Genomic DNA, 26,584 nt, shown 5'->3' with positions numbered 1-26,584 from the left:
GCAAAATGATGGCTTGGCCTGGCTTTTGAAACCAGGAGCTTGTTGGCTGTTGTACAATGTTGCACTTAAATGTTTCTGGTTGCAGAGCAATTTTCTGTGAAGTAACATATATCTGTGTTTGGCACAAAGCAATTTCATATCAAAACCAGAACATGGGTAACGTCCTTCATATTCATCTTATAAAAAAAGGTCCTTTGAATTAGAGAGAGTCTCCAACAACAGCTCAGCTGTCTGAGGTGTACCTGCTGAAGCTCTTGCAGGCAGCAGGAGTGTACGACTGTCAAAGCTTCTGAATTTCAAAAGAGAAGCAGAATGAGACCAGGCGTAGGCTGCAGCTGTAATCTGTGCTTGGTAGCATCCAAGTCCTCTCCCATGAGTCACACTGATGAGAACATCGTGGATTCTCTTTAGCCTCTTGGGATTTATTTTTTTGGCCCTGGACTGCAGTCTAATACTTCTTCCACTTCTCATCTCCTTTTTGCAGATAAAATAATGTTTAATTTGAGTTGTTAAGAGGAAACAGAAAATCCACAGTTCTGATGTAGATACCTTCTGACATAGTTCCTATGGTTAATTTTATGTGTGGCCTAGGGGTGGAAAATACTCTCTACCCTACCTACCCCATTAATCCCTGATGATAGCCCTGCATTTTGTGCTGATATTGACACTCTCTTCCTTTCTTTTATTGTATTAGGAACAGCATTTTAATCCATGATTCTGTCTTGTTGTGAGGTTAATAACCTGACAAAAGTGCTGAAGTTTTCTTGTCCTTCCCTAGATTCCCTTGTCCTTCCCATCATGAGAACTATTTGCTTTATTCTTCCACTGTACTGCTTTCCTCTCTGCCATTTTGACCAGCTCTTCAACGCTTTCTCTGCACCTTGTTGCTCTTTCCTCTCGTGCTTTCATTGAGCTGCTGCCTCTGAACTCCCTTATGATTCATGTGAATCTTCTATAATCCTTTTTTGACTTTTTCTCATGTTGGGAACTTACTGCTCCTGCATACTCATTCAACCTATGTCTGTTTTTCTGTTTTTTCATTCACTGAGGTTCTTTTGATTTGTTCTCTGTGAAACATTACTCATTCTCTGTTGCTTAGTTTCCAGCTTTAACCATCACATTGCCAGTCCTCCCCTGCTTTCCCCTGGCCTTTCCATCAATTCAGTGTTTATTACTTCTACTAAAATGGTTCCTGTATATTGCTCTTCTCATTCCAAAACCTTTTGCTCTGCCTTTCCCTGTAAGTCTATTCTTGCCAGGTTTCCAGTCCTGATCACTCCCAACAATGTCCTTTCTCTAGCAAAGCCATTCTGATGGAGTCTGATGATCTACGCAATTTCTTCCACTGTGAACACCCAGAATTTATTCTCCCCTTTTTTTTTTCTCCTAGTGTAATTAAATTCCATATGTGCAGCCCCATCTTTACAGATTCTGAGTCAATCCTTTCCCTCTTTTCTTTTTTTTTTTTCCTGTGTGCAGATTTCTGCTGATCCTGTGCCAGTATGATATAGTAAGATGTGCCCATCTGCTCTTCTCGCCTCATCTTTCCTTCCTCTATTGCTATCTCTTCCTTCTTTTTTTATGGATACAGGATTTCTGGCTTCCTGTGAATATACCATTCAATTTACCTAAGAAATCTTACCTAGCTTCAGTGACTTTATTCTCTCATTCCTTGCCTTAATCTTTGCCTTTCCTCCAGTTCTTTCCCTTAAAACCAGCAGAACAGTTGTGGATGTATTTCTGTCTCCAAGATGCTTTTTGTGCATCATCACACATAAAACTCATCTGTTGTTTCCAGGATTCCCATTTGCTGGAGCATCTCCTCCTTCCCTCTTGCTTGGCCTTGAGCTTCAATCTTTGAATCTCCACTGGCTGCTTTTCTCTATTGCATTAAACAAAACTTCTGCCTTCAGGACATTGTTATCTGTGCCCAGACTCATGTTCTCACTGCAGAGATTCCCATAGCTCGTGCCTGTCACTGGAACAGCTAAAGCACGCATGGTTGTGGTTTATTATGTCACCTTTAAGGCACAGGAAGAGAAACTTCCTTTTACAAGGCTATACTGTTCTCCTGTTACAAATCCCTCTTAAAATTTCTTTGCTCAAACTACCAAAATTCCCTTATCTTTCATAAGGTATTGTGTGCAACAAGGTTGTATGAGTGATAGGAAATATGCCATTACATTCATGAAAAAATTCTACTGTTTACTAGTGCTTTAAAAAAATTGTTATAAAATGCTCTCCTTAGCCTTGTAAGATTCATGAAATAGCAATGCTGTGATAGTGAGTCTTACCTCTTGAATCACCCACCTAAGGCTTATGGGTCCCACTAATGAAGACATAACCTCCACTGCTGTCATCACTGAGTGCTTACAAACACTGAGTGGCTGCTGCATTTTGTTTGCTGCTTTATTGCACACTTTTAAATGGGTCTGATGTTTGGATGTCCCTAAAGCAGCTGCTGTGTGTGTTGTTTCTTCTCACCCTTGTCTAGCAGCCAGGATTTCCTGCTCACCCACTGCTAGACCCACTGTAATATTCTTGTTCTTGTGGTGCTTTTTGATGCCAGTGTAAAGGTCACCCTGAAAGCAGCCACTGTGGCAGAGTCTGGTTCAGTCAAACTGCTGTGAAGCACAGCAAGTCCCTGTGCAGCCACTGCCTCTGCCCTGGGCTTTGGCCATGCAGCTGAGAGCAGAACTGTGCTGTGCCTGCCTCTAGTCAAGAGTCAATCAGTCTCATGTCTGCTTGTGCTGGTGCTTCTTCTCCCTGTCTCACTGTAGTTTGTGGATGTTGCTAAAACAGGTCATAATTTAAATAAGTATTTTAGGTATTAATGCTTCACAGGATTTATGTTTCCAACTTCCTCTAGTAAGTGGGGTGTGCACAGTTAAAAGAAAAATAACCAACAGATGTTTGTTGAATGCTTGGTTTATAAGAAATACTATGTTTTCACTAAAATTTGTAGGTTTCCCTAAATTTTGAATGAAGCCTGTATGCTAAATTTTGGCTGGGTGATATACTGTTGCTAAAACAGGTCATAATTTAAATAACTACTATGTATTTTAGGTATTAATGCTTCACAGGATTTATGTTAAGTGGGATGTGCACAGTTAAAAGAAAAATAACCAATAAATGTTTGTTGAATGCTTGGTTTATAAGAAAAACTATGTTTTCACTAAAATTTGTACGTTTCCCTAAATCTTGGATGAAGCCTGTATGCTAAATTTTAGCTGGGTGATAATATAGTGGTGGACATCCCTGACCAGCATCACTTGTGTTGTGGTACTGCTAAAGTTTGTTGGATATTTTCCAAACAATAGACAAAGATGTTTAAGCTAATGAATATAATAATATTCATGCCATGTCAGGCACACTCAGTCATACACTGATAGGTCTGTGCCTACACAGTAATTTTCTTTGGGTTCTCCATTATCTCCTGATAAAAATTCCTTCTGCCATGTATCACAGAATGGTATCCCTAGGTGGCAATTCTATTAGTTGAGCTCAGATTTTGTGCCACAAATCTGAGTATTTCTTTAAAATCACAGTGGGAATCAGCAGATGAGAACCTAATGGACCTACCAATTGTTTTTCCTGCAAGGGTGCTGAAACAGCTGGGGCTGGTAACCATCAGTGCTGCTGACACTAAGGAGTTCATGGTATGGCAGCAGTTCTGATCAGTGCCCTTCTCATCCCCTGCCTTGGACTGAGTTCTGAATTAATTTTTTTTAATCATTGTAATCAGTTTCTAATGATTATACACATCCACTGGGAATTTCTGTACTTTAACAAAACTTTATTTCTGCAGGTTTTAACTTTCAATCATTTTTATACTATGTCCTTTCACCTTTGAGAACCTTTATTGTAAAAATCCCATCCTCACACAGCAGCTTCTGTTATTTGGTGTTGTTTACTGTGGCTGAGGTCCTGTGCCATGGATTGGCATTTCTTGACTCACTTTGCTATTCCTCTCATTTTGGTATCTTTTGCACAGATATTAATTATTTCTTGGCTCTGTCTTGAGGAGTTGGTATAGAGGATAGGTCCTATTTCTCAAATAGAGATCAAGATGGATCAAGTAAAAAAAGATTTTTTATTCAATATTTAAATATTTAGAGCACAGCAATCACTGAGGCTGATTATACTTGAAAACTCAGTGCATTTCTTTGTCACAAAGAGTATCTCAAATTTGGTATCTAAGAAATGGACAAGCAGAAATCATCTTTGAAAAGATGTGCTTAAGGGAGTTAATTGACATCACGAAGAATGCCCATGACAAAAAGGGACAGAATTTGGTAGTGTCCAGTCAAACTCTCAGCCAATTAAATAATGACACTCCTCTGACTAACAGAATACACATTTTAACTGCTGCAAAAAATAAACCTCAGATACATCAGCTTTCTCTGCTGTTTTGTTGTTCATCAACTACATCTGGCCCATCCTTTGTTTTGGGTGGGATTATGGTGCCTTAATGTGTAATTGAAAGTTTTATCATAACTTGAACATACTTCCTTGTCTTTTAGGTTTCGGTGATTGTATAAAGAGAATGTCAGTAATATCTGTAGCCCCAGTTTTAAAATAACTTCTGCTATAAATGGAATTAAATCTCCATTACATTAAATAGTAAATTAATTTCTGTGGAGTTATTTCAACCTTGTATTTCTACAGCATGCATGTCTGGGACTCTTTCCTGGATGCTTCCCAGATCCAAAAATCTGGACCAATTTCCCCATTTCTTGTGAGCCTCAGTTCCTTTATTTTTCTCTCTCTCTCAAAAAAACCTGCTTAGTAGAACACTTGATTTTTCCTCAGTAAATGCCTTGGGTATGTCCTGATATATCACACTCCCTTGTGTCTTCTTCTCTTTCATTAATAGTATAAAAATGATTGAAAGTTAAAACATGCAGAAATAAGGTTTTGTTAAAGTACAGAAATTCTCAGTGGATGTGTATAATCACTAGAAACTGATTACAGTAGCTTGGCTTACACTTGGAAGTCTTATATGAGTTCTGTGCCACTTCTTGCTAGATTTGAGTTTGAGTTTGCTTTTACATGGGTGTAAAAGCTTTTTATGTGTGTGAGTGGGCTGGTGGTCATGAAGCTAAATTATCAGATCACTTGCATTTGAGGGATAATACAGCTTTGTGCCTACATCTCCAGCTGGAATTCCTGCTGCCAGCAGCATGCTGTGTGCAATCTCTGTGCTGTGACAGTCACAGCCCCTAAGCTGGTTTTGTTCTCAGCTTAGGAGTCACTGCCTTTCTACAGGATCATGGGGGATGCATCTTCCCAGGCAGGGTCTGTAACTCTGTTCCACGATGATGTGTCAGTGGTTAATGAATCCAGAGACAATACTTGGATCTTTCCTTATGGAAGTGTTTACAACTGAATTCTGGTGGTGTGTCATTCTCCTTCCCTGTGCCTCTTCTCCCTCTGCTGCCATAACTTGGGAAGGAACATGCTGGAAAAGGGATAAGTGTTTATATTGCACACACAGAGATCAGTTTGCACAAGCCAGGAGTGATGGATAGGGGCAAAGAGCAAGCCTAGATATGAAACCAACAATAATGACTGGTTTTATTGGCCACAAGTGGGTGGTCAGAACATGGTAGCACTAAACAGCTGCTCAGCTTAATGGGCTTCAACACTTTAACATAGTAACCAGTGCAGAATTTTGTTCAGGTGTCTTTCCCCCTCCAGGAATTGGTAGCATTCCTCTTTTGATAGTGGCAATAGATCACAGTTAGGTCAGGATTTGGGGCATGTTACTCTTATCTTGAGGGAAAAGCTGCCCATTCTAGTGATGACAAAATAACCTATCTATATCATCAGACCTAAAAAACCCCATGTTTTCTTAATGTTCTGAGTCTTCAGTTGTCAGGAGAAGGCAAACATGTTAGTTTAGACACACAGATACAGTATCATCTGGTCATTTGAATAATAAGATTTTTTTAAACAAACTTTAGACAAGTGTGCAAGTGAAAGGAAGCAACGCGGCTTTCCACTAGAGTAACTGAAAATACATTTACCTAATTAGAAACTTAGAGCCATAAAACACATGTTTAATATGAAATCTGATTTTAAGAACCCAACAAATTCTAGACTGCCTTATTTTCTGAGTATATTCCAAGGAAAGGTAAACCTGGTAAGAGGAAGTTCATCTGCATGTAGCCAGGGCAGTAAACTGCAGTAATGTAATAGTTTGTGAAGTTTCCTGAATTTTAAAAAGTATTGATTGTGAACATGAGAGATTTTTTTCACTGTATATGGGAGAATTTACTCAACTACACCAAACTTTCTTACTGTAGTGCCTATTTGAAAATAGAATGTACTACTCTGCTTTACAAAACAACAACATAATCACCTCATTGGGTTACTACTTGAAAATCACATCTGAAATAGTGATATCCAATGTAAGCAATAAGAATGACAAGATGAAAAAAACAAACAAAAAAAGGAATTCAAGAGTGCCAAACTAATGTGTATTTACATACTCCTGGTCTTTCCTACAAAAAGGAGATCCTACTTTATGGTTTTTTGGTGTTAAATATATTAATGAATGGCAAACAAAATAGTTGATATGTAAAACACTGTGGAATATGAATGATGCATCTGAATGTGTTGTGGAAATATGCAACAGGAAATACTCTACAGAATGTATGAGCTGAATGAAAACAAAGGATTATTCCTGAGAGAGTCTTTCTACCCAACCATTTGTCATAAGTGTTTGAGGCAAACAACATGTAGTATTAAAATGATCTGCTTGTCTTATATAGTCTCAAAATCTCCAGATTGCTCCTCAGACTGCTGCCTTTTGGCAGGAGTAGGTGCCCTCTTGCTGCTCATTGCTAGCAAGCCTCTTTTGTTCAGGATGGGACTGAGAGAATAAAGAGAGGGACTTGCAAAATCGTTCACCTGTAATCACCACAATACATAGAAAATGTCATAAAGAATTCAGCAAGTGGTTTTATCAATGACATGGAAATGAGGGCTGTGATGATGAGGATTTAAAGGAGATCCAGTTTGAATGTCCTGAAGGTGTCAGAATAACTGAGATTAGTGGAAGCAGCTCTGATTTTATATAAGTAAAATCAGAATCTGGCCTGATATCTAATGCAGAAATTTCTTTCTCTCTGCATGGCCAGAAGGTTATTCATTAAGAAACAGCTTCCTCAATTCTAATTTTTCATTTTCTGTGATTATTGGAAAAAGTGACTTATTTGAAGAAAGTGTAACTCCTCACTTGGGAGGGTTTTCCTTTCCACATCTTCAGAGTAAGTAAAGTTGTGCTAATTACAATTCTATTAATGTGTACACTAGTCTTAATTTTTCACTGATTAATCTGTTCTTTGTGAGCTAATGTCCTGCCATACAAAGAGAAGTATGATAAACAGAGCTGATATTAAGACTCTCTTGTAGAATTTCAGACCAGGTAAGAGCAATACATGCATTGCTCTTGGGGCAAAGTATTTGGGGCAAAGGATTTGAATGTCTTTACATTTAAAATATCCAGAATGCTTAAACTGCCTGGCTGTTCAAGCACTGTGGTCCCTACAGGCAAAGACAAGAGACAAGCATTTCAAACTGCTATGGAGAGGTGACTCTCTGTAGCAACTGGATAGTTTAGAACAACTCAGAGTGAGATTAGTTTAGAATATAATTCTAACCATATTCTAAAAACCATTAGAATATGTTTAGTTAGAAAGTCAAGTACACAAGGTTGCAAGTAGTTGTAGTTCTACTTTTCTCACAATAGCTTGAGGCTCAACATGTGGCTTGGAACATTCTGTCTCTCTCTTGGTAGTGTGGAATCATTCTGTTTAACATGTATTTTAATTTATTGTCACATCTACTTTTAAATATTGGTAAGTTGAAGCAGGAAAACTTCTAAATGCTTGTAGGGCAACTTTGAAAATGGTATTAGGAGACTTAGTTTTATTAGAATGTAGTAGAAAGTTTTCTTTACTAGACTGCAAGTTTCTGTGAGGATCTCAGTGCTGTGTGCCTTGGTTTGCAGAGGCACTCGGTGAGGAGCCTCCAGGCCCAATGAGCAGGCAGCAGGAGAGGAGCCAAGGTGTGCTGGGGCAGCTCTTGGGGAGGAAGCCGTGACATCTGTGATTCCGCTGCCCACTGTGCTCAGAGCTTTGTGGGAGCAGCAAGCCTTTCCTAGAAGAGAGGCAAATGATCACCAGTCAGCTGTTAGTAATGTGTTTTCCCTCTGCCAGAGTGACTGCTGCCTGCTGCTGCCTTCTGCAGAGTTCCAGCTAGCAGGCTTAAACTCTAATCTGGGAAAGAGTAATTGCTCTAACAGTCACTGAAAAGCTCTCTGCCCTTGCTTGGGATGGTGTTTCATGTGCTTCTTGTATGAAAAATTCACCCTGTAGTCACTGGTCTCTTTTACTGTAGCTCAGAATTTTCCTGTATTGAAATGGAAAGAGAGGAGACTCAAAACCACTTAGCTTGGCTGTGGAAAGCTGACAAAGTTTGCATTTCTTTATTGATTAAGCAAGATGCAGCAGGCACTGTGTTTAACAATACTGTTCTCCAAGGGGAAGAAAAGAGCTGTTACAAGGATCAGTAACTCTTCCTTTCTCAAATTCATGAAGCAAAGTTAATCAGTGTCTTTTACTTCTTAATTTAGTTATTTAAATGTTCAGTGGAGATAGATAAGATGAAATAAAACTCAGGAGGACATCTGTCTGAGTACAAGATATTGATACAAATAGAGAGATTGGGAAAAGTAATTGTGAGTTTTCATTTTCTACTTCAGACAAACCAGTCAGAACAGAACTGCAGGAGAAGCACTGCCATAAGCTCTTGCTGAGGGAGAAACTGGGGCACAGCTCAGCACTGTTTGTTTTCATGTAGGTTTAGATAATAAAACACAGAAGGCTGAAAGGGAGGTTTGATTTACTATTGTTCAGAAACCACATTTTCTTCGTTTGCAAGTTTCAGCTGTCCCTATGCTTTTACTATAACTTCAGATATTTGCTTTTCTTTACGTTTTTTTCCATCTGTATTTTCCATTTGGCATAATAAAAGGTTTAGAAGTCTAGAAGTGGAAGAAAAAGTGAGTGGCTTGCTGCAAGAAAGCAGAGTCTCTCGTTCATTTATTTTCCCATTGTTTGGCAGGTGGAAAGCACAGATTTACAGAGCTGAACTGGATCAGCTGAAGAAGTGGGGGAAGAGAAACAAAACAAGTACAGTACCAGTGAAAAGAGCTTCAGCTTTATCTTGCAGCATCACCACAGCAACCAGAGAACACGATCAGAAGAAAAGGCTAGAGCAGAGAAGGCGAAAGTGCAGCTCCTTACCTTTGGACAGAAGGCAGCCAAATCATTATGCAGAACAGAAATGGGTGTTTGATGGTTCTAGACAAACTGTGGCAAAGGGAAGTGCCCCGTCACTAACAGGAATGTGCCACAGTTCATGCACCAGAAAGGGGAGTGCCATGAGATCTGCTGAAGAGACTATTTCTGTGGCTGCATACCTCCATGGGTTTGCACCCTTGCTGGGACTCAATTAGGTGGCTGTAGGCACCGGGGATCATCAGGTACTGGATAGTGACCTTTATTCCATTCGGGTGTACCTGGCACGAGGACTGAAAGACAGCACAGATCCTTCTGAAAGAAGCCAAGAGAGTGAGCCAGTCTGCACCCTTCCCTTCTGTCCCTGCCTGCTGTACCATGGGATGTCGGCAAAGCTCGGAGGAGAAAGAGGCAGCGCGGCGGTCGCGAAGGATTGACCGCCACCTGCGCTCTGAAAGTCAGCGACAACGGAGGGAGATAAAACTCCTCCTCCTGGGCACCAGCAATTCTGGGAAGAGCACTATTGTAAAGCAGATGAAAATCATTCACAGTGGTGGCTTTAACTTGGAGGCCTGTAAGGAATACAAACCCCTGATTATCTATAATGCAATTGACTCTCTCACACGTATCATTCGGGCTCTGGCCACCCTCAAGATAGAATTCCACAATCCTGACAGAGCATACGATGCAGTGCAGCTTTTTGCCCTGACAGGCCCAGCTGAGAGCAAAGGGGAGATCACCCCTGAGCTGCTGGGGGTGATGAAGAGGCTGTGGGCAGACCCTGGCGTGCAGGAGTGCTTTTGCCGCTCCAACGAGTACCACCTGGAGGATAACGCTGCCTACTACCTGAACGACCTGGAGCGCATCGCCGCCCTGGACTACATCCCCACGGTGGAAGATATTCTGAGGTCTCGGGACATGACCACAGGGATTGTAGAAAATAAGTTCACCTTCAAAGAGCTGACTTTCAAAATGGTGGATGTGGGTGGACAGAGATCTGAACGCAAAAAGTGGATCCACTGTTTCGAGGGGGTTACAGCAATAATTTTCTGTGTGGAGCTGAGTGGGTATGACTTGAAGCTGTATGAAGATAACCAAACAGTAAGTGCACCTTCTGCTCCTTGTTCTCTTTCCTTTTTCTTTCTCCTTCATCAGTATTTGGTCTTTTATCTCCCCCTCCTTCTCTCCCTCCCAAGGCAGTAATCCCCAATCATTAGGAAAACCCAGAAGCTATGGTTCCTTTATTTGGATAGTTTTCCCCACTGGACAGAGTTAGTAATTTAATGTTACTTTTGGGAAATGGAGGTGTTTTTCACATGTCAGCCAATTTTTAATGTTTTTGGTGCCTTTAGCTAAAAGTTTACATGGTTAACTGTTCCTTCAAATACCACTTAAAAAGGTAGGCAGTAGTGGCATCCTGGTGTACAGGGATGGTTCATTTGGACACCATGAAGGTCCTGGGAAATGTCAAAGGTAAAATAATAGTAAGTAACAGTTTCCTTTCCCTTTTTTCCCCAGGATTTTCAATAGGACTTTGGGATGAAATTAATTTTTAAAATTAATTAAACATGTTTTTAATTAATATGACATTTTTATATTTAAAATTTTCTTTGACTGTTTCTGGGTAAATGGCTAATTTGCCTTGTCCAAAGAACAGCCATTCCCCTTTAATGGTCTTTAATGTTGTTAGCTTCTGATTTTCACAGCATGCAAATACAGTAGCCATGGGAAATAGATGAATGCTTACAGATACACAAATGTATGTTTGCTGTGACTTTCAAAGTGCCTGAATTAAGCTTCACAGGGGTTTTACTTGAAATTTTTTTTTTACAGTCTTGTAAAACATGCTGTTTAAGAGAAGGGAGTTTGTGGGTAGGAATGCATGATGGCCTTTTTTTGTTGGTATAACTTATCACATATATAATATTTCCCTATTCTTATCTTCTGTAGTGACTTTACTGTTTATAAACAGCATTTCTATTTTCTTCTCTGTACTATTCTGATGAGCCATTCCACTGTCCTGTGTGTGGACTTAGCCTTCATTATCTGGAGATTCTTGTCTTGGCATTAGTGCCTTCTTATTGTAACAGATTTCTGTATCTGCTTTTTGTTTAGTAACCTCCTCTTGACATGAGAGAAACATTGCCACTAATTATTTCTCCTCATTTTAAGACATATTAGGAAAAGCATTTTACATCAGACCCTGACTAGGAGTTTCTTGCAATTTTTTTGACTTTTTCTGCCTTACTGTTCAGATTTAAAAATCAAAAATAACTACCTGAAAGGGGAAAAAATCAATATACTCTGAAAAATCCTTATGAGCATTGGTCCATACAAGACCAACAATAGTACCTACATTGGTACATTAGTGGAACTGCAACACTGAGACTGCCACTCATGAGAAAAGCCCTACAAATGATGGAGTTGCAGAGTGTAAAATGCTTCCTGGTGTAGTATCTGTGGTGAAAAGAACTGCTAAATAAAACCAGGCTACTGCCAAACATAACTTACTGCTTGAGAGAGCATGTAAGAATCTGGCTGATTTATAAACTGTGAAAGTTGAGCAAATGATCTGTATGAATATGAAAACTTCTGTGATCCTGTTGACAGAAGTGGAGAAATGCTCTGCATGAACTCTGTCGTTATTGAAGATGCGTTAAAGTAATGATTGACAGATCTGGTAAAAAATGGGGGGGAAGCATTTCTGCACCCTGTGGGTTCTGATTATAGCTGAGTCGTGAAGGCTGCTGAGGGTGAGATTGTTGTAGTGACACCAGAGAGCAGAACAGGAGAACAGAAATAATGCCTGAACTATTGGCTGCCTGGACAACTTTTCCTTTGTGTGACATCTTAAGTGACTAAGTTAAATTTATCCTGCCTGAAAACAAATAACAGAAGGGGAAGGCTGACTTTTTCAGGGGCTCTTGTCTTTCTCCTGCTATGCTTTATTCTGGATAACATCACTCCTAGGAACAAAATCACCTGAGCTGACAGTTTGTAGACCTGGACAAACCAATATTTTTGCTTGTTAGTTGAACATATGTGATGTTTAGCTGTTTACTAAAGAGAAGGATAAATGAAGAATTACAGTTCACTTTCTTCCTTCACCTTGTATGCTCTGTCACTCTGAAACAATATTTTTCCTGCTTATCTAGGGTTATTTGGAAATGTGATCTGTGTTTTCATTTCTACAATATCTTGGGAGGTTTTCCCCCTACCTAATCTAATAAATATATCTTAATCATTCCATGCACCCTAGCTAGTTAGCATGACTCAACCACATAACAACTGCCTCTTCTTCTGACACAGTTGCAAAATTGTGAAATACTTTTGGCTTGCTATTGATTTATTGTATGATTATTATTCCTGACCAGCACTCTGAGAAGGCTGCCTTAAGTTTTTATTTCCCATGCTGATTTCTTCTCTATTATGTCAAATAAATTACTTGTCTTGTTTTTCACACTCCTTTAGCAGCTGATTGACCCATTGTATCTTTTATTACATATTAAGATGCCATCTCTGGCCTTTGATAATGTTACCTTATCAAGTAATAATTTTTTTTGCCTTCTTACATGTTGCATCCTGCACTTTGAAGGCACTACCCCTTAATATCTAAGTGTTTCATCTTTATTTCAATTTCTCTTTAAATCAGTGTGTGCTAGAGAATGTCAAACAATCTGTACTCTCAGAAGTCACTGCTGCTGCCTGTTCCCACGGAAAGGATTCTTGGTTTCTTTGTGAGTGTCCCCATCTGTCCAGCTCTGTCCTGCTGGACATTTCACAGATAGTTTTATTTCACAGCCTGTAGCTGCAACAGGCTTTGAGAACAGAGAAACACTTCAAAGGTGCAGTAATAAAGTACCTAATGAACTGAGTTAAACAGGAGTGTGTGCCTGAGAATTCCTGAGGTCAGGAGTCACAAGGGATTCACATGGTGCAGAGACACCAAGTAAAGGTTGTGCAGGTCTAGAAATGGCACTGGTTCAGTAAAAATATAAATATGGATGTTAGAGGAAAGCTGCTTGCAGGTAACAAGTAATTTTTATTCCCTTTCTTACAGCCACTGCAAATGAATATAAAAATTAAATTTTAGGCTTTTTGAGGCTCATTTTTTAGTATCTTGTTAAAAGGAAGATGCAGATGAAAAAGAATGCTGCAGCAAATAATTCAGGTTGGAGTAAGCCTCATGCAACACTAATTGCTGAGGACCTAATCAAACCTCTAAATTACCTAATAAAAATAACTGGGAAGCCTTCTGTCATATGTTAATTGCATGAATTTTGAACAGAAATCCTGTTTCTGCCAGAAATTTTTTTATCAAGTAAACAACATTGGTAACATTTTTTCTTCCTTTTTTTTTTTTTTTTTTTTTTTTTTTTTCTCCCTGAGGCCAAATACTTAAGGGGCTTATTTGCCTTTCCTGACAGTTCAGCTTTTTCAGTAATTCAGGGTATTAAAAATCCTTTCTGGCATGCAGCTCTTTTTCTGCAATGCTAATACTAACAGTTAGGACAGAGGGGAAATGATGATCTGTGTACCCATAGCCCTTCTAGCACCTGTTATTACCAGTGGTAAAAGATCATGTCAGGAAACGTTTTTCTGACAAACTAAATCACTTGGGAATCCTAGAAAAAGATTGACCTACACTGTTACATTTTTTCATGAAGCTTTTCCATTTCAAGACTTTTCATAGTGAAGTTTGTGTGGGAGCAAAGCCTAGATGACTTCAGTACTCATGTGTGTAATCTTTCAGCACTGCCAATGAAATTCTAGCATTTTGCACTTAACAAAGTAATATATATATAGTCTCTTACCCAAGTTTAACTTTATATAGTAATGCATCACAATTCCAGCCTCAAGACTTGTATCAAGCATGTATCTTCTAAATTATGTAAACAGCAGTAAAATAATGAATATACATAACAGGAAATGATTGATCAGCTCCCAATCTGCAGGTTTTTTACTAGATATTCTTTCAAGTCTGAAGATTTATTTTTGTTTATGTTGCTCATTATGATTGTATGCTTCTTATGTGAATATTCTCATATAGAACACATGGGACAGCAATTTTTCATATTTTGGATTTGTTGCCATACCCTGGACTTTACATTCTATGTAACTTCAGATACTAACAGTAACTTTATATGCAAATAATTCTGTCTGTATGTTCACTAAATTAATTGGAAAAAAAGTAATAAATATGATAATGTGCCACACTACAGAATAGAAAAAATAGACTCATTCTAATGGCATTGTATGATTGCAGGAAGATGCCAGTATCAGATTGTAAAAGCCTGGGAAGCTTTGCTGTGAGGCTTATCTATTTCATGTCAATAGACTAATCCCTAAGACAAGCCTGTATTTAAACCTACAGATAAATATTTCTGTCACTGTAGAGCAGTTGAAGAAATGCACAGGGGCAAAACCAGAAAGACTTTACCTGTTTTGGAAAACCATGGCACAGAAGTAATGGACCTACTGGGCAGTGTTTGCCTGCTTTGGTATCCAGGGCTAGTTGTCAGACTTACATCTGAATTAGATGACTGAATTTCTGACTAGGTACCAGCAGGCATTGGCTAAAATCCCCCCTGCCAAATGCCTGGGAGATGATGTAACTCCTGGTTTTGGTCTCTCTGACTGCCTGTATTCAAAAGTCCTAGACTGGGCAAGGTGTTTTGCTGTGATTTTTAAATGAATTCCAAGCATTACAGCACTAAGGCAAGTGTAAAACATTGAGGCATCAGGAGTGGCAGAATGCTCCTAAATATCCTATGAACTTTAGGCTCAGAATAGTTCTTAGGTGGAAAGACATAGATACTTACAGATGAATAAACAGAACTTAAGTTAAAATCTCAGTGATCCAGGATCACTAATGCTGCTGCTCTTCAAACTATAAAAGAAGGGAAAAAAACCCAAACAAAACCCAGCTGAATTCCAGGAATGCCTGCCAGTGTAGAGGCAGTAAAGCTTGCTCTGGAACTGCAGGGTTAAAGCAGGCAGCAGTGTAGTACACATGAAAACAAGGCACCTGTCAAGCACTGGGGAATTGGAATGAGTCAGAAAGGCACAGCCCCTGACAGGCAGAGGAGCTGATCATACACACTGGATAATGTCAATTGGATAAAGAATCAGTTTGTGAAGGAAAGAACTGAATGTCTCTGCTCTCTCAATGGGGCTGGAAAGCCATGAACATCTCAAATATATTGTACAGGAAAGACCCAAGTGAAATTGGAGCACTGGTTATAGCAAGCAAGGAGTGAGAGCAGGAACACAGCAGAGCAATACAAGGCTCTTTGACAGAATATTGTCATCTGCATGTGCAGCTCTCTGGATGACTTATTGCAAATAGTGTCCTTAGAAGCAAGCTGTAAACTTGCCCTCAAAGAATCCCTTGAACAGTGAGGAATGCCACATAATTTGAGGCACATGTGACAGGCCTGGCCTAGCCTTATGGAAAATCTGCTTCTTGGACATGTAGAGGTTTAATCTTCAGAAGTTAATTCGATTCTCTGAAATTTAATATGTGTGAAGCAGAGTGGCATAGTTCAGGCAATCAGTTTTACTTCTTTGTGATCAAAATGTGTAGCTTTTAATGCAACCATAACAAGAAACTGAGCAACTTTTAAAAGACAGATGAGAAATATTGATGATATGGATGTGGCTTGGAAATTCACTTGACTGCATTGTAAGGGGTCAAGATCCCACTGAAGCCCAATGCCACAAAAAGAATAATGTGGTTTGAGTTTAGAAACTCAGAATCCATCTGGTGGCTAGAGAAGCTTTGTTAATTCATAATTCTCTCATAATTTTTTATGTTGTCTACTTAAGAATCACAGTGAGTAGAAATGTGCCAACATGAAAAAAAAACAAAAAAGGAAAATTCCATCCTGGTCTAGAAAAACAGCTACAGCTACTTTGGGTTATTTTTGTAGGTGTAGAAGCTGTAACAACTCTCTGTGGTATGCCAACCCTGGACAGAGTAGTGCAGTCCAATTAGCCTTAAAAACCAGCAGAAATGCTGGAACAGAGGAGGATCCTTGCTGTTAATACAGCTTCAGAGTGAGTTGTGGTGGTGGTGGATTTCTCAGAACTTTCTCCCATTATTACAAGTCAGTAATTTAGACTGCAGGTCAAATCAACAACCTTGTCAGGCCAGCATTGGCCATGGACTGGTCCCTGAGCATTCTTGTTCTTGGAGGGCTACAGGATTCTTCATGTTCTCTTTTTCAAAATTTACTATTAAGTTTGTCTAGTGCCTTTACACTTATATCCTTACAGGGTAATCATCCTAATAACCTTTTATACCAGTCAGTGCAACACTGGCTCAGCATGTTCTGCCTGAGTTAGACAGCACTGCTAAAAGGGGCCATTCTAGGCCATTCTACAGAAAATATAGATATTTGTTATAGGCTGTTGCAAGAGGTGGTCAGTTTTATTTAAGCTACAGAGTTTTGTAAATCCAAAAATTTTGTAAATCCAATCACCAAAACATACCTAGAAATATTCTCATGGGGCAGTTTGAATCTAGACTAGAGCCTTTTCAGATATAACTTTCTTTGTTCCTTGTTTTTTGCATAGAAAATATTCTATGTATGCAAAACCCAACTTGAAATTCATTTTGCTTGTTTCCTTTGTAAGGATCATTAGTGACTACTCTCTGTCAATTCTGCAAAATCCCTGAATTGAATTACTTACATGAATTTTAAAAAATCTCTGTGCCTTGGCATACAGCTGAAATTAATTCTAATTCTGCAATATTGTTGTCTTAAAGCTGGCCTGTGTCCATGGCATGTATTAAAGTAGTGTTATCTGTTACTATAGTTACTCCTGCTGTCATTAACTAAGGTATTAAATAAGCTTGGGCATTAAACAGATCCTATACACTTGCAGAGATTTAGTAATTTGCCCTTGTTGCTGCACTTTTACTGCTTTTTTTTTTTTTGATTGTGTGCTGCCAAGACTGAATACGTATGCCTGTATCTTGGGAAAGATTTCTGAGCATCAAAATGCATTTTTTGAAAGCTATTAATACGCTCAGTTAAACTTTTAACTTGTCAACCAATGACAGTGTCCCCTGATTATACTTCAAAATTAGCAGACAATGAATAACTCCTCTACTCCAATTAATTCAGCTCTCTAACTCCTGTCACTTATTTTTTTTGGATATTTAAGCTTGATACTGTCCTTTCTTTCCATTATTAAGCTGATAGAAACAACTTGTTTTCCAAATACAAAGTCCACTTACTCTCTGTGTACTTTTTCTCAGGATTTTCTGACTGGCCAGATTTTACTTTGCTAATAGGAACCAACTCCCAGCCATTTCCCAGCAGTGATAATAAACTGTTGATAAGAGTTTAAGCCAATTTAGCATAAAATGAGAGGGAGGAATCCTTCAGTCTCTCATTTTTGAGGAGGAAGCTTGTGCCCATACTGATTTTGCAGCAGGCCATGGTGGTGTTTCAGATGTGCTGCACCTCCTCCAGGACAGCCAGGCCTCTCAGTTCCCCACCTGATGTTCTCTCCCTCTGCTCTTTCCCTGCCAGCACAGCACTGGGTGTCACAGCTGCTGACAATGGCTGCAGCCTGGTCCTGCAAAGCTCCCAGTGCTTCCAGCAGCCTGAGCCTTCCCACTGAGCTTATTTCCACTGATATTTCCCCAGATCAGTTGGAATTCTGCTGGTGTAAATGTTTGTGCAGTAGCACCCTGGTAATACTGATGAGGGATGTCATTGGGCTTGTCAGAGTACACTAATTTTTATAAAGCCTGTACTGATAGTGTGCATCCTCCTGGCAGTGCTACACAGAGGGATGGCTCCAATAGGAGCTTGCTGAGTGCCTTTGCTGCTCTTCAGAGATAAAATCAAAGCAGGAATTAGAAAGAAAGAAATAACCCCTCAACAACCCGCACATGGAAAAAGGAAAAAAAATCCAACTGAATTGGAAATGTGAGAGGTTAACAAAGGAGGTTAAGGATATGTTAAAAAAATAAAATGAAAGTTGACAAGAGTAAATGCTTTGTGGCTGTGCCTAAAATGTCCTGGAGGCAGTGCTCTGCAGAGCATGTGGCTGTCATTGCTATCCAGCAATCCAGACTGAGATTTAGAGCATTTAAAAAGGTTTCAAAAGGTTAATTAGTTTTGTAGAGCTAAAAAAAAGTGAAGTACCTGCTTAGTGAATAAATACCTGAAGGAGCAAAAAATGCTCAATATTTAAAGAAATATGTAATCTAACAGAGAAAGGCTGGAAGTTAGGTCAGATAAATACTGACTTGAAATAGTGGGGGGTTCAATTCTCTCTAATGAGAGATTCTATCAACACTTCTCTACCCATTGGATGGATTCTAAGTTTCTAAACATGTTGCTTTAGGAAAGAGGCTGAACCAACTTTCCTCTGGCAGCTAATGCTGATCCAGGTGGCAGCAGGCACACAAAGGTTATTGATGTGTCAGAAACCAAGGAAAAGCCTGAGAATGGTCATGAGTAGGAATAGTGCTCATTCCCCCAGGAGTGGTGGGATCAGTAACTCAACTAAAGTGCACCTACACCAACACCCACAGCATGGGCAACAAAGCAGGGAGCTGGAAGGCAGTGCACAGCAGGAAAAGTGACACAGCTGCCATCCCAGAAATGTGCTGGGATGACTGGCACCACTGGAGGGCTGCAATGGGTGACCAGGAGCTCTGCAGGAGGAGCAGGAGAGCTGGTGGGTGATGTGCTGCTTGCAGGCTGCCCTGGCACAGCAATCACAACACGAGTTTGGAATTCTCAGCCAGGAGGGAGCTCAGCAGAACTGACACCCTGCACTTGGCCTGTTCAGGAGACTGGCTGTCCCTTGAGGGGACAGTTCTGAGGCCAGGAAAGCTGGACATCCTGCAAAAAGGAAATTTTAAAGGCACAGGAGCAGGACAGGCTGTCCCCAGGCTAAAAGATGAGCCAGTGAGGAAGAACTTGCCTGGAAACCTGTCTGCTCCTGGCTTGGATGGGTGTAGTGGTTTAAAAGTGTCCTGTAAAATATAAAACTAGATATGGATGAAAATCCTTCTATTTATATCATCATACATGGAGCTTAATAGTTGAAATATTTGTTTTACTGAAGAGAAAGTATTGGGAAATTGTACAGGATTCCAACAGATTATATCATAGATGCTGATTTCATTTTACTGATAGTAGTTTTCAAACAACAAAATGAATTAAAATATTGTTACCACTGATTTTAATATGAGCAAAACCAGGCTCCAGATTTTAATTCTTTGTATTTTGCTTTCCTGATTAATACTTCTGTATTTCTGTGCTCTTTGCATTCATTATTCGCTATGAGGAAATTGCTAATTTTTATTAGTATGAATTTTCTTTATTAATACTGCACATTCTCAATTGTTTCCTTTATTGGTAAATAGATCCTGGATGGTATCTTGCTTTCTGACTCATGAAGCTGACTTTCCTATTTATTTAGAAATCAGTTTTATATGCAATTTGTTGTATTGCTCAATGTACAGGTACAATGCACAATATCAGAGAGAAGTGAGGCACTGTACAGCTAAGAAACACAGAAGAAAAATGTCTGGCTTTCCTCAGTTTGATTTTTCAATCATTCTCCCTCATCAATATAATTATTCTCATGAATAATTCATCCCTAATCTGTAACACCACTCTGTCACTTTTTGAAGTTGACAAAGCTCAATAACAGCTCCTGCTGAAAGGGCATCAGTCACCCAGCAGGGCAGTGCCAAGTGAGGTGCAGCTGGCCAGCAAAGAGAAGATGAGTTAGAAGATAAACTCTTGGCTCACCTACATGATTATGTGTTGAATTTACAGGCCCTGCTGGTAGATTGCTTTATTGCTTGGGATCTGAAGTCTTTCCCATCTATAATACTCTGAAAAAAATCTTGAGATTTTTCATTTTTTATCCCACTTATAAGAATGATTATTAGGTTAAAGATGGCATCAATTAGTTTTCAATTTTGCACTAGAGGCATAAAGATTAATAAATAATATGATTTTAACATTTATGCATTAGTATTTTTGCTGAGGAGCCCTGTCCCATGTTTTGAGGTTTTGTGCTCCAAAGCAGCCAGCATCTATCTTGAATGGAAGGTAATTGGGAGTGATTAGTTAGAGATTTAGTGGAAAATAATTCTGAATGTGGGTTTTACAGATGGTATGATTTCAGTTAGTTGCAGGTTCTCCTTAATGTGAAGATTTTAGAGAAATTATAACCTTGTTTCCACTGAGGGCTTTTTCAAGGTGCCTTCTCAGCTGGCCTTACACAAAGGATTCTAGGACATGCTCATTAAGAAGTGACCACAGTTTTGTGGAACAGCTTGAAAATGCTTTTATAATTCTACCATTTTCTCTATTATGGAGATGATTATCCTGTGAACAATAGGGAAATTACATGAATATCCAAAAGTGCAAGCTGAAAAGCAACAGGTTTTCTATGGTAATAAATCCTGGATATAAAATACCTCCACTGTTCTTAAAATTCAGTGCTGAAGTGGTATCTGTGTCATACAGCTCTGATTAGGGCATGGGGCATTTCTGGTGGGAAAAATAAGTTTTTAAAAATGGGAAGTGTCAGATGATGACAAATGCACCTTCCAGAAAGAATGATTGAGCCATTGCTGTCTAAATCCCCTAATGTATCCTCAAAGGATCTTTCCTTCAATGGTTGTTTAGTGTCCTGCTGCTCCCTGTCCTTGTTCAGCAGATGACAAATTCTCCTCTAAGTCCTTGCTGCTCCTTTGGATGTGCTCCCCTTGATTCTGGGTTGGCATTTATATCACACATTGCTGTGCCAGGAGCCCAATCCCCAGAGCTGAGCCTGAATGGCAGCATCATAATACAGAATTGTATGATTGTTTTTCAAATGTTAGTTATTAAACTTCATGGATGCAGTCAAAAGAGCAGATCTGTAGTGACTCTACAACAATTCCTAAACTTCTCCATATTATAATGTTATTTTTCTGTGGTAGAGCAGTGCAGATGAGGGGTTTACTTCTTGATTGTTCTATCAATTTGCATCAGTGGCTTAATCTTCCTTGTCTGTCTGGCTTTTCTCAGTTCCAGATGTGTATGGCTTATAAAAAAAAAGGTGTTTTTTGAAAGAGACACTTCTTTTTATGAAGAGATACTTCTTCAAACACTTTTTTAGCATAAAACTGTCCCAGAATATTTGTTGCACGCAGAGCTTGGATAATTGGTTTAGCAGACTGGCATATTACCCTTGTTTGAATGTCTTTCAAAAAAAGGATTTACCAATAAACATGCCAGAAGTCAGGCTGATTTTATAGATAGAGACTAATAAACATTTGGATAGATCCTCATCAGTATGCACTGGTCGTCTGCCTTATGACTTGCAAGTTTTTTTGAGAGTAGCTGAATGCAAACAAGTCAATACAACATTCTTGACTTCCATTGTTAAAAGGGGCACTATTTTGACATATTGAAGTGTTTATTTTCATGGACTTATATTTTAAGTATACTTTTATTCTTGGAAAATGAAAACCACACCAAGTCTCTATGCAGTAAATGTTCCATCAGCAAGTTTTTAAATTCTACATCTATTTACTGTTTATTTTTCATAAATTTTTAAAAGCCGCCTTTATATTACATACTGTACTCCATTCTCCATAAGGATCAATGAACTGCATTGGAATCTGCCCATACAATGGTCTTTTAAGGACTAGAGTTTATATTTTGAATCATAAAAACAGATTTCCTAGAATATAAATGCTTATTTATATTACTAGAATAATTTTAGTAGTGCTAAAGTTAAATCTCTATAATGAATAAACAACCAAAATAATTAGTCTGAATAAGATTAATTAATAAAAATACAGATAAGTCAGTGTATTTCCTGCTTCCAGTTAGATTTTCTAAGATTAAAAGAATATTGAGGTTTTAAAGTTGTTTTAGAATATTCAATGTACTCAAGAGCTCAAATCTATGAGAGCCTTTTTAAAGGGTTAAATTTAAATTTTGTATCAAAAATTCTACTGGCAGTAACTGAAAGGAATTAACAGCTTTATACAGGTAAGATTTTAAAATTTAATTAAATAGTTTGGAGTTGTGCAATATTTTTTTCAGTTAACAAAAGTAATTCTGTAAGCTTAAATCATCTTCTCTTTCCCTGAGAAAGGGTTCAACTTCTAATAGCAAAATCTTAGCAGCATTTTATTTTGCATTGTTTGGGAAATCTTGCATTCCATTGCTGCCTTCTCTGCAGGTCAGGTTTGTCCTACCAGTGTGAGGAATTTATTCTGGGCCTGTTCTCTCCAGAATGCATTCGCTTACACACATGATCGTTTACAGACAAGAACCCTAAATTTGACTGCCTGCTTCAGCAATACAGCATCTGTCATTTAAACCATCTCTTTATCCCTTTTTATGAATATTTTAATGCCAAGAATATAAGCACACTTCTGTGCTATTTCCATGGAAACCTGAAGAGGGACTTGGAACGAATGCAGTGGAAAGCAGAAGTTGGAGGAGAAGGAATCTCGGGTTCTCTCTGTGCTTAGGACAGATTCAGGAGTCACTGGACCAAAATGATTTTCTGTTATAACTGGGTACAAAATTAATTACAGTATTTCTGACCTAATATTTAAACTCTAAGTTGAAAATAGGAAAGCAGTACACAACCCAAGAGCTTTTTCCCTTTTAAAGGACTGAATAGAAAATCAGTCTACACTTCCTTAAGAAATCTGAGAAATGGACAAGTGAGAAGCAGCCTTGCAAATAAATGAAATCCCTTCCAGCCTGCAAAAGCTGGTAACTTGGTTAGTTTTCTCCTTGTTTCCTCTGTTATAAGTAATTCTCAGAATGTCCCTTTCTTGATTCAATCCTAGATCCATTAATTAAGAGTCCTCCAACCACACAGGAGTTATTTTACAGAGACAACACTAGAAGTTGATTTGTTGCAAAAGACATCAGGCAGGCTGCCAAGGCTGCTGCATTGGTACTCACACGGAGTAAACATTAAAATAAAAAATTTAGTATTAAAAAAAAGTTAGTAAACATTTAAAAAAAAAAGTAGTTCTGTACTATGAGAAACAATCAAATGTTCAAATAGCTTCTCTTTTTCCCTTCCCTGTTGCTCTGTTCTGTCATCCAACTTGCCATTACTCCACCAGCACTTCCTGTGATTCCCCCTGTGATCCCACAACATGGGAATGTTTTTGCAATAAGGCAATAATGCTGCTCCTGTTGTCTCCTGAGAGAGGAGAGTCCCAGGAGACACCTCCTTGTCTAACTCAGTCTCAGCACATCTGACACCCCTCTTGATCTCAGCTATCAATTTCAGCTGGAATTATTACATGGCAAGATAAAACAAATAATGTGAAGTGTTAGATGTATGGAATCCCACAGTTTAAGGAAAAACAATCTGCTCTCACTGTAATTCACACACACAATCAACAAGAAAATTTGGTGATGGATGTATAAAAGGCACAGCCCTATCTTCTAGCACTGCAAATTCTAGGATTAAAGTACAAGAGCTTTTCCCCAGTGTAGGAGAGAAGGAATTTTAGAGTAATACAAGAGGATCCATTTAGAAGCAGCCACAGCCAAGATTCTTTCTCAGATTCTTTCTCTGATACCTAGAGAGACCCTTAAATACACCAAAATGACTCTTAGTGCACTACACTAGTCATGAGGAAGCTGGGGACAGAAGGCAATAAATCTGCCTTTCTGCAAATGGTGAGATGTATGGTGATTTTAAAGAAAGAATTAATTTGCAGGGAAAAAAATATTTTTGACCATTTTTACAAAAGAAAAACAATTAAGAATTTCATTATTTTAACAAGATCTTTATGTTTCAGATGGCACAGCCAGGGTCTCAGAGGTGATGAGTTTTTTTCCTAATTCTTTTGCACGTTTGAATTATTTTAAACTGTGCAAATTTCTGTGCTAATATGAATGGTACAAACCATTATTATGGAGATCTGCTCAGCCTCTAATGGTACAAAATTATATAAGCACTGTTCCTCATCTGGAATGTACAAGTCAGAGGAGGAAACAGCACTGGAAGAGTGAGGAGGTTGGGAGTAAGTTTGAATTGTGAAGCATTGTGGGTTGAGGATGAGGTGGAGAGGAATTTAAGTGCTCTGGTGCAATCAAATAATCAAGAGTTAGTAAATGGGAGAATGTTGTTGTAACCTTATTTTGGCTGGCTTGTTTGTGTATATTTTGATTCCAACTTTATATTGATGATGGGTTTTTTCCACAGATTTTATGCCTCTTTCAATGAATGCAAGGATTTTTCTATGATTAATGGGGGCTCGTGTGATAGATAAGACTGTCAGCTGCAGGAACACTGCCATCATCTCTAGCAGAGGGAGGAAAATGTGAAATGAATGGAACACAGGGTTACAGGAAAGCAGAAGGTTAATGTGGCTAAAGCAGTGGAACACTACTGAAAATCTGTACTAGAACCTGGCATAGGTCCACGTTCCTTTTTAGTTCCAAATGTGTTTATTAAATGATAATTTTATTAGGTAATCCCACATTCTTCCTTACTTTTCTCAAAGGAACCTAATTGGAGATGCTGTGATTTGATTTATAGTAGGTCTGATTATTCAGAGCTACATCAGATATTACTGATATCTTGAAAAACCTATTAATCTTTGTTAAATAATTAAAATATGTGCTGAAAACTTATGTTCTAGAAAATTAGATTGGGTGTCTAGAATTACTGGGTTCCTTCTAACTATAATTTCTCATTGTATAGATTGTTTCTTCCCTATAATTTCTCATTGTATAGATTGTTTCATTCCCTATTTATAAGTTCCTTTCAACAGCACCTCTTGATCTGACAACATGCTGTGGAAACAAATGTAGTCAATGAAATATTCAGATACAATAATTATAAGCTTGAGAAGAAACCAGTAATTCTGGTTTTTGAGCAGTTCATAAACAGCAAGCCTATAGTAAAGCATGAAGCTATAAATTGAGTTGTGACTCTAAAGATAAATACTGACTACCACAGGACATTGTCCATCTTGCAATTTGAATGAGACAGAGCTCAGTGAAGAGAAAATGTGTTCCTGTAACCTGAGACCACAACATCAGAGGGTTTGGGGTTTTCTTAAATATAGTCCTAATGCAACAAAATTATTTTTACTTCTTTGTCTGTAGCCCAACAGATTAGAATTTCCATCTCAAATATGAGAGAAGCATTTTCACAGCATACATCTCCATTTCTTTCATTCTTCTCCAATTGCTCTGAAATAACTTCATAGAAATTATCTCTTGAAATTGATTTGTTCTGAATCCCACTAATGTTCCTTAAAACCAAGAATTTATTGAAAGTGAAGACCAGATTCTCCATGCTGGTTTTGCACTCTTAGTACTTTTCTCAGCTTAGGCAAAAAAGGCCAAGATCAGACCCAGATTCAGACGCTCTGCTTGAGGGTCTTTGCAGTTTCCCTTCAGCTTTCCTCCTCTTGCCTTTTCATTCCTGACTCTGAACACTGACCTTTGTGCCCCTCAGCCTTTGTCCCTTCCAGGTTAGTAGGAGGCAACTCAGAGCCCCCACAATGGGAAGAACTTTGTTAGAATTACAGGCAAGGGTGCTAAAAATGCCCACTTGCTCCTGCTACCTTAATCTTGCAACATGGACAGGCTACAAAGGGAATGCAGTTGTTCCCACAAGAGCTCTTGCTGTGCTAAACTCTGTAAGCATCCTACCCAAAATATCTTCAAAGGTGCAATAAAACAAGAAGCCAGTCTCCTGCAAGAATTTCAGCTGCTGTGAGGGGAAGATGCTTCCCTCTCCACATCTCCCACAGTCTGAGAAATGGTCTCAGGATTTGTGAGATTTTTTTTCCCTGCAGTGAATTTCTCAGTATAAAGGGCCATTTACCTTTCTTGTGGATAATAGGCTGCTTTTATTGTTCAGATACTACTGAAGAATGAAAAAACTGGCCAACTTATTCTGGTGAAAACTGGTTCAGCATCAGTGTGAAGCAGTCTCTTTCTTTCTTTGTCTGTCTTTCTGTCATTTAAACAATCCAGCATTGGACAATGCAAATTGCTAGAGGTCAGTACTTCTAATGCCAAGAGCTTTGCCTACCTTTCAGTGAGAAACACTCACTGCTTCAAGTGATGGTGAAGTGTGTGAAACAAACTTCTCCTAAGCTGGGCAAGACTAACGGGAAAGGCAAAATTGCCTGGGAACTGAAGCGATTTCACATGGGTTACATAAAGGAGAAATTGTCACCAACAGGGAAATAAACAACTGATTTCTCCCCAAGGATGAGCTGTTCTGACAGCCAAAAC

General features: G+C 38.8%; 2 protein-coding genes across 2 annotated transcripts in view; one reads left to right on the top strand and one right to left on the bottom strand.

Annotated features, from left to right (window-relative positions):
- RSPH14 (radial spoke head 14 homolog) overlaps positions 1–26,584 on the bottom strand; it is a 72,266-nt gene that overhangs the window by 28,289 nt on the left and 17,393 nt on the right. The window lies entirely within an intron of this gene.
- GNAZ (G protein subunit alpha z) overlaps positions 1–26,584 on the top strand; it is a 49,928-nt gene that overhangs the window by 11,630 nt on the left and 11,714 nt on the right. Inside the window, exon 2 of the mRNA XM_063172877.1 lies at positions 9,133–10,409. Coding sequence (XP_063028947.1) covers positions 9,687–10,409 — 723 coding nt within the window. The 5' untranslated portion in view covers positions 9,133–9,686. The remainder of the gene's footprint in view (positions 1–9,132; positions 10,410–26,584) is intronic.

This window comes from Melospiza melodia, chromosome 20 (genome assembly GCF_035770615.1).
Source record: "Melospiza melodia melodia isolate bMelMel2 chromosome 20, bMelMel2.pri, whole genome shotgun sequence".
Lineage (NCBI taxonomy): Eukaryota > Metazoa > Chordata > Aves > Passeriformes > Passerellidae > Melospiza > Melospiza melodia.
The sequence above is the reverse complement of the archived record's forward strand: the minus strand, read 5'-3'. Positions and strand labels throughout refer to the sequence as shown.